Source organism: Microtus ochrogaster, linkage group LG2 (assembly GCF_000317375.1).
Source record: "Microtus ochrogaster isolate Prairie Vole_2 linkage group LG2, MicOch1.0, whole genome shotgun sequence".
NCBI classification, from domain to species: Eukaryota; Metazoa; Chordata; class Mammalia; order Rodentia; family Cricetidae; genus Microtus; species Microtus ochrogaster.
Genome location: NC_022028.1, coordinates 3741753 through 3756745, shown reverse-complemented (window position 1 = coordinate 3756745; position 14993 = coordinate 3741753). Strand labels below are relative to the sequence as shown.

Here is a 14993-nt window from a genome sequence, read left to right as displayed (position 1 = left end):
TTGTAACTGTTAATTAGAAATATGACCTATCACTGAATATAATGGAGCAGTAGCATGAAGACGGAGATGAAATCTAAGTAATAGTACAGCTGTTGCCTCAGGTCTCATCACAGAAGCCTCCAACCCTTTCCTTTTGCCTTCCCTCCTCTGCGGAAGAAACAGAGTGTGTCTCCGAGGGTTAGTAGGACAGAGAGAGCAGCGGGTTGGAGGGCAAGGGTGAACTGCTCAATCTTAAAGTTTGGTGGGAGCATAACAGTGAACACGAAGGACCCACGCCGCTGGAACGTGGGGGGCTCTGTCTGTGTCAGCTGTGTGGGGACAGATGTGGCAGCACCAAATCACATGCAATAATTCAGTCAGCAGCCACTACATAACTGCATACGTAGAAGTACAAGCATGTTTGGGACAGTTTTATAATCCTGCCACTCCCTCTTACAACGTTCCCCGCAACCCTCAAGCCTCAATGCCTACAGCTGAGTGGGACAAATTAAGATTTCCTCAGAAAAAAAACAAAAACGGGACTCCTTCCACTTTTCACACTAGTTACTCTTGGTCAGTAAAATACTGAGTGCGTGTTACAGGGCGTGCTAACTGAGAGGGCGTTATCTCCCCTACCGAAAAGCAAAAGCAAAGTCTCCTAAATGCAGACTCAAAGGACGCATGCGTCGGCGATTACGGAGGCGGGCGGTGGAACCAGCCGGCTCACAATCCATCTTCCCAGGGGCCGACTCAGTCATCGACGCCCCGCCCACTTTCCTGCCGGAAGCGGAAACACCTCTTGCGCCCGGGAGTTTTCCGGTCTCCAGTTCCGGAAGTGGAGGCGCTCACTTCTCAGTGGCTATGGCGCTAGCTGTCTTACGCGTTCTGGAACCCTTCCCGACTGAGACGCCACCGTTGTCGGTGCTGTTGCCACCCGGGGGCCCGTGGTCTGCGACAGGGCTGGGCCTGGTGCTGGCGTTGCGGCCGGCGAGCGAAAGTCCTGCGGGGCCCGCGCTGCTCGTTGCGGCCCTGGAAGCTCCGGGCCCCCAGAACGAGCAGCGCGGGCCCGGGCCTCCGCAGCTGCTGGTGAGCCGCGCGTTGCTGCGGCTTATGGCGCTAGGCCCCGGGGCGCGAGTGCGAGCGCGGCCTGTGCGGCGGCCTCCGGCGCTAGGCTGGGCGCTGCTCGGCACGTCTCCCGGACCTGGGCTTGGGCCTCGGGTCGGACCGCTTCTGGTGCGCCGCGGGGAGATCCTGCCCGTGCCCGGTTCGCGAGTGCTGGAGACGCGGCCGGCCTTGCAAGGGCTGCTGGGCCCAGGGACGCGGCTGGCAGTAACTGAGCTCCGCGGGCGGGCCAAACTGGGCACTGAGAGCAGTGACTACAGCCATCCTCCACCCCCGCCCGTGGTATCCTCTTTTGCCGTTTCCCACCCAGTCCGGCAACTTAAAGGAGTTTTGGGAGGGACTGGAGACGCACTGGGTGTGAGCCGAGGCTGTCTCCGGGGTCTCGGGCTCTTCCAGGGCGAATGGGTATGGGTGGCCCGGGTCGGAGAGTTACCAGACCCTTCCCAGCCGCACTTGGCTAAAGTACAGGTCCTAGAACCTCGCTGGGACCCGTCCGAGAGACTGGGACCCAGCTCTGGGCAGCTGGGAGAGCCACTTGCTGACCGACTGGTGTTTGTGCCGCCTACTCTGGCTTTTAATCTCGGCTGTGACCCCCTGGAAGTGGGAGAGCTCAGAATTCAGGTCAGGAGTGCTTCCTTTTCCTCTGCTCCCTTACCTGCCTTAACTGAAGTGGAAGGCTAGCTGTAGAATTTAGGCCCCCTGTGCCTTAGTCCTAGACTTTGCACATACAGTCTCTTGGCCTTGTTTACACATTCTATATTATCATACTGTGTCTCCCCAGCATAGTGGTTCATGGGAAGAGCTGTCATGTGTTTAGGTGAAAGGTGAGGTTCTCTGCCAAGTACCAGATGTGCATACGCTTGCTTACACTAATCGGTAACTGGGTTGCTACGTTAGGACGGTGCCTTGGTACCTTCGCCTTATGCTTTTCCTTGACTTCCTATTCTAACTGTCTGATAAAGTTTTACCTAAAAATGAAAACCTAAATCCTTTTATGATCTCGGTGCCATAACTTTAACATCATTTCTTTCCCCCTCTAGCCGTATGAGTCTTTGTTAGGATATTTATCTTATGCTTTTTATGATTACATAATCCGTCTAGTCCTCAATCACATTGTAAATTCCTTGAAAGGGTTCTTTGTTATCTTTGGTATCTGGTATTTAATATCTTATTAAATATATTTAAGAGAGCTTCTTGAAGTGTTTTGGTTTCTGCCTTTACTTTTAAAAATACAGTTGTGCTTGGGAGCAGGGCACAATACAGTTTAGTTTCTAAGCATAAGTATACTTGAAATTAGTTAACTAGCTAAAACAACACCAGTTCCTGAGTTGGTGCCGAGTGGTTATGTAGAAACAGCACACGACCGTCAGTGTAGAAACTTGTGAGTAGGTACTGTGAGATGGGGCTAGGGTGTGGCTCAGTGAAAGAGCACTTGTGTAGCCTCTGAGGAGTTCTGGATCCATTCCTAGCACCCCAGCACACCAACCCAACAAGTCCCCTGAGAAGTCCCTCTATGAGTAAGTGGGTGGGTTCCTTCTGACTGAAGAAACAGCCCTTTAGCTCGGTAAGGCTGTATCTAAAGCTGGCTGTGGTGGCTCATATCCATAGTGCGAAAACTGAGAAGCTGAGGCAGAAAAATCGCTGAGTTGATGGTCAACCTGAGCTGTGGAAAGAGAACAAAACCATATCCTTTTCCCACAGCCAGAATCATATCTCCTCAAAGAACGCTTAGTACCAATTCCAGCAGCTTCCTAGTGGCATTCAAAGAGCTTGTCGGGGCAGGGCTTGGTGATGCTTGCCTCGCTGCAATCCCAACACTTGGGAGGGAGAGGCAGGAGGACTAAATTCAAGAGCTCCCCCCCAACAGGTACCACAGGCTCCTTGAAACCCTGTCTCAAAAACAAACAGGACTCACAGGAATGCATTTCTTTGCCCCTCACTAGCTTTGGGCTAAGTGACAGGTTTCAAAGAAAGGCCCAGAAAGTCTCTCTTTACAGATAACTTTTTGGAACCAGAATCACCAAGAGTAAACATGGCTTCTTAGTACACATTAGAAGGAGAACTTTAGGTTTTCTAAGGACAGCAGAGATATGCAGTTTGGCGACATCTGGATGCTAGGCTTGATATTGTAAACACAAAAGTCAGATGCAGACACTGGCTGCTAAGGGTGAAACCTTGGAGGTTGTAAGGTGGTAATTGTCTCTCCATCAGAGATACTCAGAAGGCTCCAACAGCCCTGAAGACAGAGGAAGCTGTTCACTGCTGGCTGAGCCTCCGTTTGCTAGAGAGTTACACATTGAAATTGTGTCCTCACCTCATTACAGCGCTAGTGGGAACTATGACCACGTTCTTTACCGGCACTTTTGCACACCCAGGTTAGCCTCTTCTCACCTTGTGCCTCTCCTCCCATCCTGTTCCTCAGGTCCAGGTACCCCAGGGCTACCGGCTTTAACTGCATCATAGCCAGCCACTACTGTGTCAGCCGTGGAATGGCCGTGAGCTGCCTTGAACACTAAGAAAATAGGACTGTTTGGTCAAGAACACTCCAAAAGAGCCAGGCGCACTCTCCATCTCTAGTCTCTGACCCATTTCTAGTTCCCCATCATTTCCCCAACTCAATTCAAGTTTTAATTGTTCCCAAGATAACTGGAAGCTTTGGTCTTATTGGGAATAGGCCCAGGTGTGTCAGGTACGGTCCTGACACACCCACCGTGAGCTGACTGAGGCCACTGATGTGTTGTTGCAGGGTGGTCCAGGAAGGGGATGTTCTGTGTGTACCAACAGCTGGGCAAGTGGAGACTCTGGAAGGACGCCTGGAGAAACTGCCCAGGTACGCACCTGCCTCCTCATCTGTAGTCCAGAGTCGTAAGCCAAGTGCAGTCAGTGCACAGTCTCCGCCCAGTCTGTATGGAATACAGCTTTTGTGCTAAAGGATGTTTGTTCCTGCTGGAGGGAGGGAAAAAACTCTGGTTCCCAAGTGGACATGACCAAAGGCAGGTTAAGAATCACTGCCTAGGGCTGGGGTGAAGTACTTGCCTAGCATGTGGGGGGGGGATGTATGATTCCTAGCACGCACACGTGCATGCACACACACACACCGAATGAACAACACTTTAGTGGAGCTGGAGCTGCATTAAGTGTGGAGTACTTGCCTGGCTTGACTGGAGGATCGGGGTTCAATCCCCAGCACATACAAGTTGGCGATGGTGGTGCACATCTGTGCTTCCACTTGGAAGATGGAGGTAAGAAGGTCATGCATGAGTTCAAGGCTAGCCAGGGTCTCATGAAACTCTTCATGGGGAAAAGAATAGAGAGGACTCTAGCCTTCTGTAAAGGGAAGAAAATGTGACTGTACCACAGGCCTAGTCCTCTATCTTTTCTAGACTTGTTTCCCATTTCCTGTAGTGTTTTTTCCCCTCATGTTTATCATGTGGTGTGTGTGTCAGAGTCTGAGCACATGCGTGTGCACTCATGGTCTCATGCACATGGGTGCTACAGTGCACGTATGGAGGTCAGAGGACTACTCTCAGGAGAAGGATCTCACCTTTGACCTTACAGGGTTTGGGAATAGAACAGGTTTGGGCGCTTTTATTTGCTGACCTATCTTGCTACCCTTCCCTGCTTTTTGTTGTTTTTAGGTTTATTTAAAAGACTTATTAAGGCAAAGAAAATCCTCGAGAGTGCCAGAGACTCTAAGGGAGGACGACTCCCCTCATGTTTTCATAGGGAGCACGGATAGGCTAGCCCAACTTTAACAACGATCATTCACAACTTTTAGGTTTTCTACCTCATGCTGTGCCCTATGCCAAGAGATAGACACCCTGCCTGCCAGGAAAGCCAGGCTCATCTTTGTCAGCATCCAGAGCTTGATTCTTGGTGCCTGGTTCCCCCTGTGATAGTAACCCTAGTCCACATCAGGCGCCTGGCATCTAGGCTGCTACTTAGCAGTCTCTCCTGCCTCTGGCTCTCTTGTCTAACAAATGCCCAAGTGCCAGTGCTCTGTGTGTGGTGCTGGGGTTGTTGTTAGTGGTGGTGACGAGACAGGGTTTATCTGTGTAGCTTTGACTGTCTTGGAACCTGCTCTGTAGGCCAGGCTGGCCTTGAACTCACAGTGGTGGTGTATTTTTGAGTCAAGGCCTTACTCTGTAGCTCAGAGTAGCCTCAGACTGCTAGCAACCCAGAATGACCTTGAACTTGTAGTAGTTCTCCCGACCCAAATCCTGAGTACTAGGATTACCATGCCTGACTTAGCTGTTTTGTTTTGAGACAGGATCTCACTGTGTATCTCTGGCTGGCCTGGAACTCACAGATACTACCCGCCTCTACCTCCCAAATTCTGGGATTAAAGGCATGCACCAACATGCCCATCTTGACTTGAATTTTTTTTTTTGACTTGGATTATTTTTTGATAAAGGGTTTCATGTAGTCCAGGCTAATCTCAAAATCTACGTGTGAATGATGGCCTTGAACTTCTGATCTTCCTGCTTCTGCTTCCTGACTCCCGGTTTCTGTGGTGCTTTCAAACAGACCCAGGGCTTCATGCTAGCTGCTAGCCACACTCAGCCTCTTCCCAGTTAGTGACTCCAATTCCTCTGATTCACAGTAACACTCGTTAGGCTAGGCAAGCATTCCACCAACTAAACTCGCAGCCCTGACTTAGTTTCTGTATAACTGAAGCCCACCTACACTTCATACTGTCAAAGGAAGCAGGGGGTGGGATATCCCGAGGCACACCAAGAGGTCAACCTCTGGACTGCCGCTGACCCAGCTCTAGGAACCTTCCTGGCTTCTGGGTGCTGAGTGCAGAGCTCTTCATGAGCAGAGCTCAAGGAAAGAAAGGTTGGGACAGTAAGCAGGTGAGTTCAAGGGCACCGTGAGGGAAACCCAGGGAACTCCTTGGATTCTCTAGAAAGGAACCCCGTCATTGATGGGCCTTCTTCAGCTTTCCTGTGCTGTGCTTCAACCAGAGCTACCTGGGAGTTAGCAGTTCCACTGCCCCCCAAGCCCCTGCTCCCTGGTGTTTTGGGACACAACCCAGCATTCCCTCAGAGATGCTCTGGTAGTCTAGATCCCTGAAGGTGGAGCACCACCCTTCCAAGCGCCCCCAATGCCATCCCCCATTGCTTCCCTGTGCACTGCTTCAGGATGTACTGACGAGATTTCTGGTGTGACAGAGGTGTGAGGCTGTACACTCAGCTACAGTAGGCATGGTTTTCTGAACTAGAACTCTGCTCAGACACTGAACTTCCACCTGCATGCACCAAGCTCTAGGTTGGATACACAGCACATACTTTCCCTCATGTTTTCGTTTTGAACACAGCTTCTGCCAACCATAACGCTTAGAGAAAATGTATTTGTATTGGGTATGAGCATGGGTGTGGAGGTGCGCGTGTGTGGAGGTGCACTTACCCTCTTCCCCATTAGTAGCGTAAGTACCTCTGATTCCCAGTGACCCTAGGTGTGGCTGCTTAGCCCTGGTTATGCCTTCAGAATGCATAAAGACCCACCGGACTGGAATCAGGATGAGCCTGTGCTCCATGGTCTTGTTCTTTCAGAGGATGAAGTAATAGTTTTAACTGCATTTAATTATTATTATTATTATTATTATTTTTGGATTTTTGAGACAGGGTTTCTCCGTAGCTTTTGGTTCCTGTCCTGAAACTAGCTCTTGTAGACCAGGCTGGCCTCAAACTCACAGAGATCCGCCTGCCTCTGCCTCCCGAGTGCTGGGATTAAAGATGTGTGCCACCACCACCCGGCTCTGCATTTAATTATTTATAAAATGTGTGTTTGGGAGCTTATGGAGGTCAGAGGACAACTTGTAGGAGTCAGTTCTTTCCTGCCATGGACGTGCCGAAGTGAACTTGGTCAGGCTTGGTTGTAAGTGCCTTGGTTTGCCAAGCTTTCTGGGACAGAGACGGAGAGTTGTGATTCTGAGATAGGAAGACCTGAACTACAACTTAGCAGCCTCTTATGCGCTTTGGGAGTGGAGGAGTTTGAGAAAGGGTCTCTCTACATAGCCTTAGCTGTCCTGGAACTTGCTGTGTAAACCAGGCTGGCCTCGGACTCACAGAGATCCACCTGCCTCTGCCCCCAGAGTGCTGAAATTAAGGGCATACGCCACCAGTTGAGGCCTTTCTTACTCTTTTAAAGTGTACGATTCAGCTTATCATAGTGGCATGTACCAATTATTCTACCTTCTTAAAGAGACTCAGACAGAAAGTCACTTGAGATTATAAACTTGAGGCCATTCTAGAAAACACAGAAAGATCTCTTTCAAAGCAAATGTATAACTCGATGGTTCTTGTTGTAGCTACAAAATTGTGCAAACAATTCTAATTCTTGGACTTTGCTAACCACACAAACTGCCCACTGGTCATCATTCTGTTTCTTTCCCTGTCCCCAGATCTGGTGGTCCCCAGCCTGTCAAAGGGACTCAGGGTACATGAACAATTATTCACTTCTATAGCTTCACAGATGATTCCAGAGCAGAGAATCACTCGTCTCATATAGCGCAGCCTGCCTGTCTCTGGACTAGAGTTACATGGCACCATTAAGGAATCTAACTTCAATTAGCGTTTGTTGAATTACTGAATCAAAACCAGGGATACTTCTGTCTGAGATCCAGACCCTGGCACAGAGCTATAGGAGAGAGACTGTTCTGAAGCGAGGGAACGTGGCCGTAGGTTGCAGTGCTTAGTGATGGTGGCTTCACCTTTCGGAGTGGGTGGCTAGGACGTGTGCCTGGAGCTGATGGCTGTAATGGGTGCAGACAGGTAAACACAGCTGCCCTCAGATGTGCTATGGTCCAGTCAGAGAGAGAGGACCACCTGCTTTCCTCCTCCTCCGGCCCCCACCAGTCAGCATCAGGGTACCTACCTGTGCTGCTCCTCAGTCCTTTATTTTTTTATTTTTTTATTTTTTTTGGTTTTTCGAGACAGGGTTTCTCTGTAGCTTTGGAGCCTGTCCTGGAACTCCCTTGGTAGACCAGGCTGGCCTCGAACTCACAGAGATCCGCCTGCCTCTGCCTCCCGAGTGCTGGGATTACAGGCGTGCGCCACCACCGCCCGGCTCCTCAGTCCTTTATGAGAAAGCCACTTGCTCTTGCAGAGAGGCAGATGTGGACTCAAGGTCTTGGTTCCTTGGCCCTATTTCTTACAGGTGGCCGGAGGTGTTTTTTAAAGTGAAGAAAACAGTTGGGGAAGCCCCAGATGGACCAGCCAGTGCCTTCCTGGCAGATACCACCCACACCTCTTTATACATGGTACGGCATCGGGTGGGAGAGGCTGGCCAAGGGGGAGGAACGCTGCAGCACCGTGGGCTTCTACCTTTCACAGGCAGGTTCTACCCTGAGTCGTGTTCCACTGCTGCCTTCGGGAAAGTCCACTCCCTGGGACAGCTTGTCTCCTCCAGGCCTAGAAGCCCTGGTGAAGGAGCTCTGCGCTGTCCTGAAGCCTCGCCTGCAGCCTGGGTGAGTGAGGTGTAAACCCAGGCTGTGAGAAGGGCCTGCTCAGAGAGCATCCCTGTGGGGCAGCAACCGGGGAAATAACTCCCAGGAGATAACCACGGAGTTGGAGGCCACAGCCAGGACACCTAATCCAGGCCACCAGCAGACTCCCAGGCGGCTCTCTCAGAGTCTGCTTTTCTGCTTGGGGAGCTCATGATCCATCCTGGCCTTTACCAATCCATCCCCAAAGAACACCCTGTTCTGTTCCAGTGAGCCAAGTCTAAACTCCAAGTCCTCCCTGTGCTCTGCAGACCAGAGCTATCGAGCTGCATGTCACTGAAGGCACAGTGTCTGTGGCCACAAAGTGCACTCGGTGCTTCTGCATAAGCACCAGAGATGACTTCAGAGTGGAGACAACCTTAAAGGGGGTCAAGGAGGCACACGGAAGAACAGTACTTTTGAAGTCCAAGGATCTCTGTGTCGCTGGGGTCTTAACATTTGGCAGAAGGTGGGGGACAGTGTATATTCCTTAATTGCAGAGGAACCTTGCTCACAGGAGCCAGCTGTGTGCTTCTTCGGGGCCCCCCAGGCAGCGGGAAGACCACAGCAGTCACGGCTGCATGTAATCGCCTTGGACTCCATTTACTGAAGGTGAGGGCCTCTGGAGAGAACCCTGACCACTTTCAGCCCAGACTCTGGCTCGCTCGCTCTCTCTCTCTCTCTCTCTCTCTCTCTCTCTCTCTCTGTATTCCCTCATACCATCTAGCAGTCCTACCCCATGAGCCCATTAGTCTGGGCTGGCATATCACCCATGATGCTCAGCTACTCAGAGGGCCTCTCCAGGCTGCCCATCCCAAGATGAATGGACAGGGTGAACAAAAGCAAGAGCTAGCTAGTGCCCCTCCTTCTCCCATCCCTGCTCTTCACAGAAGAGATGGTCTGCTTCTGACTCCCCACCTCTCTGCCCTGGTCATGCCTCCCCCTTTTCACAGACCCGTCTGTTGTCTTCCACAGGTGCCCTGCTACAGCCTCTGTGCAGACAGTAGTGGGGCTGTGGAGACAAAGCTGCAGGCTGCCTTCTCCAGGGCCCGCCGCTGCAGGCCTGCTGTCCTGTTGCTAACAGCCGTGGACCTTCTGGGCTGGGACCGTGACGGGCTGGACGAGGATGCCCGCGTGGTGGCCACACTGCGTCACCTCCTCCTTGATGAGGACACCCCCAGCAGGTATTTATAGAGGGGTAACAAAGGGGGAGCCCCTTCTAAGTCTTTTCAGCTCTTTATCCCTCATTTCCTCACCCTTGCGGGCTTCTCAAATCTCACCTGCCTGTCCCGAGGCTGAATTCTTGGAGTCTCCAGAGGTAGGAGGTGCAGTTTAGCATTTTGGAGGAAACCCTAGGTTGAAGCCCTTGTCCTCAGTGAGCTTCCCCCTTCATGGTGTCCTCACAGCTTGTACTGGGACTTTGGATGGCACTTATCCACCGATCCTGACCCTCAACCATCCCATCCCTCGAGAGAGCCATGTTCTCACACCATGGTGCCCGTTCCTCTGCAGCTGCCCTCCTCTGATGGTGGTGGCCACCACAAGCCATGCACAGGACCTGCCCACGGATGTGCACACAGCATTTCCCCATGAGCTGGAGGTGCCAGTGCTATCCGAGGAGCAGCGGCTCAATGTCCTGCAGGCCCTCACTGGCCACCTTCCCTTGGGCCAGGAGGTGAACCTGCCACAGCTGGCACGGCGCTGTGCGGTGAGTGTCTCCTCAAGTGCCTTGACTCTGGGAGATCATAGTTTAATTGTCACACGTAGAACTTTGGTCCTGCGTGAGGTGGTGTCCTGTGAGACAGGAAACCACCAAAACCTCTGCTCAGCTGGAGTACAGACCCCACGGGCTCTGTCTGCTGAGCCATGCCCATGTGTCCTTTTGTATAATTCCGTAGGGCTTTGTGGTAGGGGACCTCTATGCCCTTCTGACCCACACCAGCCGGGTAGCCTGCGCCAGGATCAGAGCCTCAGGGTAAGAGGAACTCACCACAGGGCAAGGTGACTGGGGAGGTGGGGAGAAGGCAGTGGGACCTGCAGAGAGCTGGTCTTGTCTCATCCTCTTGTTCTCTCTGTTTTGTGACAGTCTTAATCCATAGCCCCATTAGCCTGGTCCTTTTTATTTGTTTTGTTTTTTTGTTTTTAAGACAGGGTCTCAGCCTTGGCCGCCCTGGAACTCACTGTGCTGTCTTACAGGAGTGAGCCCAGCCCCACGTTTCTCTTTGTAGTTTGGCAGGTGGCCTGAGTGAGGAGGATGAGGAGGAGCTGTGTGCGGCTGGTTTTCCCCTGCTGGCTGAGGACTTTGGGCAGGCCTTAGACCAACTGCAAACTGCTCACTCCCAAGCTGTGGGCGCACCCACGGTGAGAACCAGGTCCTTAAGGTGGGGTGGGCGCTGCCTTCCTGCGCACTCCCTGGACTCCTCTGTCTCCTAGATCCCTTCAGTGTCCTGGCATGATGTGGGTGGGCTGCAGGATGTGAAGAAGGAGATCCTGGAAACCATCCAGCTCCCTCTGGAACACCCTGAGCTGTTAAGCCTGGGCCTGAGGCGATCGGGCCTTCTGCTGCATGGGCCTCCGGGCACAGGCAAGACCCTCCTGGCCAAGGCAGTGGCCACAGAGTGCAGCTTCACCTTCCTCAGGTGGGCAAGACTTGGGGAAATGTGGGGGTTGGGCTGTAGCAGGTTGGGGGGGACGCAGGGAGGAGAGGACAGCTGTATGCACTGCACACGTCTGGTTGTCTCACTCACCCATTCTGTTGCTCAGTGTGAAGGGACCAGAGCTCATCAACATGTATGTGGGCCAAAGTGAGGAGAATGTGCGGGAAGGTGAGTGGGGGGGGAGCAGCCTCGGTCCTTCTCCACCTTCCTCCCCCAGCTGCTGCTGGGCAGCCCCACTGGGCAGCTGCCTGAGCTGACCTGTCAGCCCCACCTCCCGTCCTTCGTCCTTCTCCCCTGGCTGCATTCTCCCGGGAGCCTCTTTCTCAGTGTTTGCCAGGGCCAGGGCCGCCGCTCCATGCATCATCTTCTTTGATGAACTAGACTCCTTAGCTCCAAGCCGGGGGCGCAGCGGAGATTCTGGAGGTGTGATGGACAGGTCAGGGGTTCAGAGTGGGAGTGGAGTCTGGGGTCCCGCAGATTGGGGGTCTGCCCTTCCAATCCAGACAACATAGAGTTGTGGGCGGAGCTCTGCGGAGGGCTGCCTATGTTGAGATGCACATGTGCAGAACTCAGGGAGGACCTGGCTGAAGTAGCCTTCAAAGAGAAGCGCTGGAGGCTGGAAGGCAGACCAGGGACTCTGGCCTTTGCTCCCTCCCTTCAGAGTGGTGTCTCAGCTCTTGGCTGAGCTAGATGGACTTCACAGTACTGGGGACGTGTTTGTGATTGGAGCCACCAACAGACCAGACCTCTTGGATCCCGCCCTTCTGCGGCCTGGCAGGTAGATATCCCGGCCCTCTCTCCCCAGCCAGACCCATTTGGGCTTGTTTCTTGACCTTTCTTCTGTATGTTTGTCACCTCTCATGGCTGGCAGCCCTGACACTCTGTTTCTGTCTCTTGGAAGATTCGACAAGCTGGTGTTTGTAGGGGCAAGTGAGGACCGCGCTTCCCAGCTGCGTGTTCTGAGTGCCATCACACGCAAGTATGCTTTGTCAAAGGGCTGGGGCCTGGGGTGGCTGGTGCGCCAGTCAGTGTGGCTTTGGACGGGGGAGGTGACGCCAGATTTAACATTTCTGGTATGTGTGTGACAGGTTCAAGCTGGAGGCCTCTGTGAGCCTGGCGAGTGTACTGGACTGCTGCCCGCCCCAGCTGACGGGTGCAGACCTCTACGCCCTCTGCTCCGATGCCATGACAGCTGCCCTCAAACGCAGGGTTCGAGACCTAGAGGAAGGTGAGCCCACTCGTCAGCCCCAGGTAGGAACCCAAAAGCTAGTGGGAGACAGGCCTGGCCCTGAATTTCAGAGGGACAGCTGAGCAGGAAGGTACCTCCATGGAGCTCTCCTTCCTAGGCCTCGGTTCTTCAGCTAGGGCGGGCCCTGGCCTTACTCTTCCTTGTCATCCTCAGGGCTAGAGCTGGGGAGTTCAGCACTGCTGCTCACCATGGAGGACCTGTTGCAGGCCGCAGCCAGGCTGCAGCCCTCAGTCAGTGAGCAGGAGCTGCTCCGGTACAAGCGCATCCAGCGCAAGTTTGCGGCCTGCTAGGAGCTGCCTGCCATCTTTGTCTGCATCTTCCCACATGGCTGAAGGTACCTGCTGCCATGTCACCTGAAGGCTGCCATCCTCCAGTAGATCCCTTGTGAGCCATGGTGGGAGGCCCTTGTGTTCAAGAGGGGAGCCAGGCCTAGCAGCCTGGGAGCTTGGCAGCCTGGGGATCTGTGTTGAGGCACCAGTTCTGTGACAGAAAATAAAGTCTATACTGCCCCCTGCTGGTGTTGTGAGAGGTTGCGGTGCAAAGGGCAAGATTATGGGAGGGGTGAGATCCAGGGCAGGGGAGGGGGGATGGACACCATGAGAGTGTTTTTTTTTTTTTTTTTTTTTACTTCTGAAAGAAACACAAGGCACGGAAAAGTTGAGAAAGGCACAGACTATATTGCTGACTCCCGTTTGCCTGACCCACATTCCTGCACCCAGATGCAGTATCTGTGTTAGGTGATGATCTTGGGGTGGGGACACGTTCCCTGGGCTGGGGACTTATAGGAGCCAGAGCCACATTCAGTTGGTCTTCTTGAGCACGTGGATGAAATAGCAGGGAATGTAGGCCTGGCCAGGCTTGTAAGGCTTGAAGTCGCCCAGGACGCTGTGTTGGCACTTGCCCCCGAAGGCTGCTTGGAGCAACTCCGTGAAGGACGCCAAACAGTGTGGGTAGTAAGAGAGCCGGAACTTACTGCAACAGGGTCCCCAGCCAAGCGTGAGGGCTGCTGGCCCAGTCCTCCCCACCACCATCACCTCACTGCTGCCAAACCATGCCATACCTGTAGCCAGGAGAGCCATCTCTGCCAGAGCCTGGCACCTGCACTGTGTAGTCCAGGGTTACCATGTGGGCTTTGTTGTTCACTGCCAACACTGATGTCGTGATGTCCTTGGTGAGGTCACTCTGTAAGCAGTGGCAGCAGTTCCTTTAGCTTCCCTAAGCCACCGTGGGCTTCTGGCCTCCCAGCTCACACCTCCCACTTGGGGCTGTCCCAACCTTATAGTAGATGTTCTTCCCCGGGGGCGCGCAGCCTGTGCTGAGGATGTGGTCGTAGTTGCGGTGATCGATGACCAGCAGGCCCCCAGGCCGCACCATGCTTGCGATGTTCTTCAGCGCCAGCCGGTGCTCACTCTGGTCACCTGTGTGTGCCAGGCAGGGCCACAGACACCATCTGCTTGGGCCTCCAGCACCACTCTCCCGCCCATCTCCCGCCCAAGTGCCAGCATTAAAGAAGAGAGGCAAAAGGCAAGTCTGCCTCGTCAAGGCAACCAATCAGCCATCGTCAGAAGTGGGGGAGCTCAAGACAAAAGCCACACAAGGCCACAAGCTCACCTTTGCAGTCTGGCAAGTGAGCAAAACTGTTCCCGAGGCAGATGACAGCATCAAAGCCATCTCCTGCTGGCACATCTTTGTCCAGAGTCAACCAGTTGGCTTCTTCAATGACTGGAGGCCAGGGGAGGAGTACAGGGTCAGTGGCTTCACAATATGACAGCAGCCACCTCCACCCAGGGACATGTGGGATTGGTTAAGGACAAGGAGAGTGGTGCAGGAGAGAGCCACTGTTGGAAAAGCCAGTTCTCTTAGGGGCTCTGACAGAGAGGAGAGATGCTGCTGCAGCTCTGCAGAGCCCAGGTACTGGCGTGCACTGCTAGTTCCTATGGATGGGAAACCGAGAATCATTTGACCCTGGCCTAGGTGAAGCAGGCAGCGTGGGAAGACATAAAAATGCTGACAGGATAACTCAGTTGTCAGTGTCTGCTTAGCATGCCAAGTTCAACCCCTGGCACCAAAAGCACAACCAGCTCATCCTTTTTTTTTCTTTAAGCTTATTTATTTACTTATGTTGCCTACCCCACTTGTCGAAGGCTGGCTCCTGCCTCCGGTTCCAGCGCTCCTTAAGGGCATATTTCAGCATCTTGTCACTGGCGTCCACACTTGTCACGCTAAAGCCCTCTTCCACCAGCATAATAGAGTCCACTCTGGGGAGGTCAGAGATGAGGAGCTGCTAGAGCAGTTAGCAGCCTGGGGTGGGGGAGTCCAAGGAGGAGCCATGCTCGGAGCGATTCTCCAAGCCTCTCACTCCATGGTCCACTGCTCTGCTTCCTCTCTGGTCACCTCCACTGCCCTCCTCAGATGACACCATGACTATTATTTCTCTTTTATTTTTATTTATTTATTTATTTATTTATTTATTTATTTGGGACAGGGCTTCACTATGTAA

General features: G+C 53.1%; 2 protein-coding genes across 2 annotated transcripts in view; one reads left to right on the top strand and one right to left on the bottom strand.

Annotated features, from left to right (window-relative positions):
• Positions 1–803: 803 nt before the first annotated feature.
• Pex6 (peroxisomal biogenesis factor 6) lies at positions 804–13004 on the top strand. Its single transcript, XM_005359728.2, has 17 exons — positions 804–1722; positions 3313–3476; positions 3848–3931; positions 8263–8365; positions 8439–8572; positions 9088–9199; positions 9563–9771; positions 10100–10295; positions 10486–10562; positions 10816–10948; positions 11021–11226; positions 11351–11412; positions 11572–11680; positions 11906–12022; positions 12146–12223; positions 12333–12472; positions 12647–13004. The coding sequence occupies exons 1-17, from the start codon at positions 841–843 to the stop codon at positions 12781–12783; spliced, it is 2943 nt and encodes a 980-aa protein (XP_005359785.1). The 5' UTR covers positions 804–840; the 3' UTR covers positions 12784–13004.
• Positions 13005–13107: 103 nt separating this feature from the next.
• The window catches only part of LOC102000440 (glycine N-methyltransferase), a 3759-nt gene continuing 1873 nt past the window's right edge, over positions 13108–14993 (bottom strand). Inside the window, exons 2-6 of the mRNA XM_005359727.1 lie at positions 14624–14751; positions 14105–14215; positions 13769–13911; positions 13554–13675; positions 13108–13465 (exon numbers count right to left, since the gene is read on the bottom strand). Coding sequence (XP_005359784.1) covers positions 13294–13465; positions 13554–13675; positions 13769–13911; positions 14105–14215; positions 14624–14751 — 676 coding nt within the window. The 3' untranslated portion in view covers positions 13108–13293. The remainder of the gene's footprint in view (positions 13466–13553; positions 13676–13768; positions 13912–14104; positions 14216–14623; positions 14752–14993) is intronic.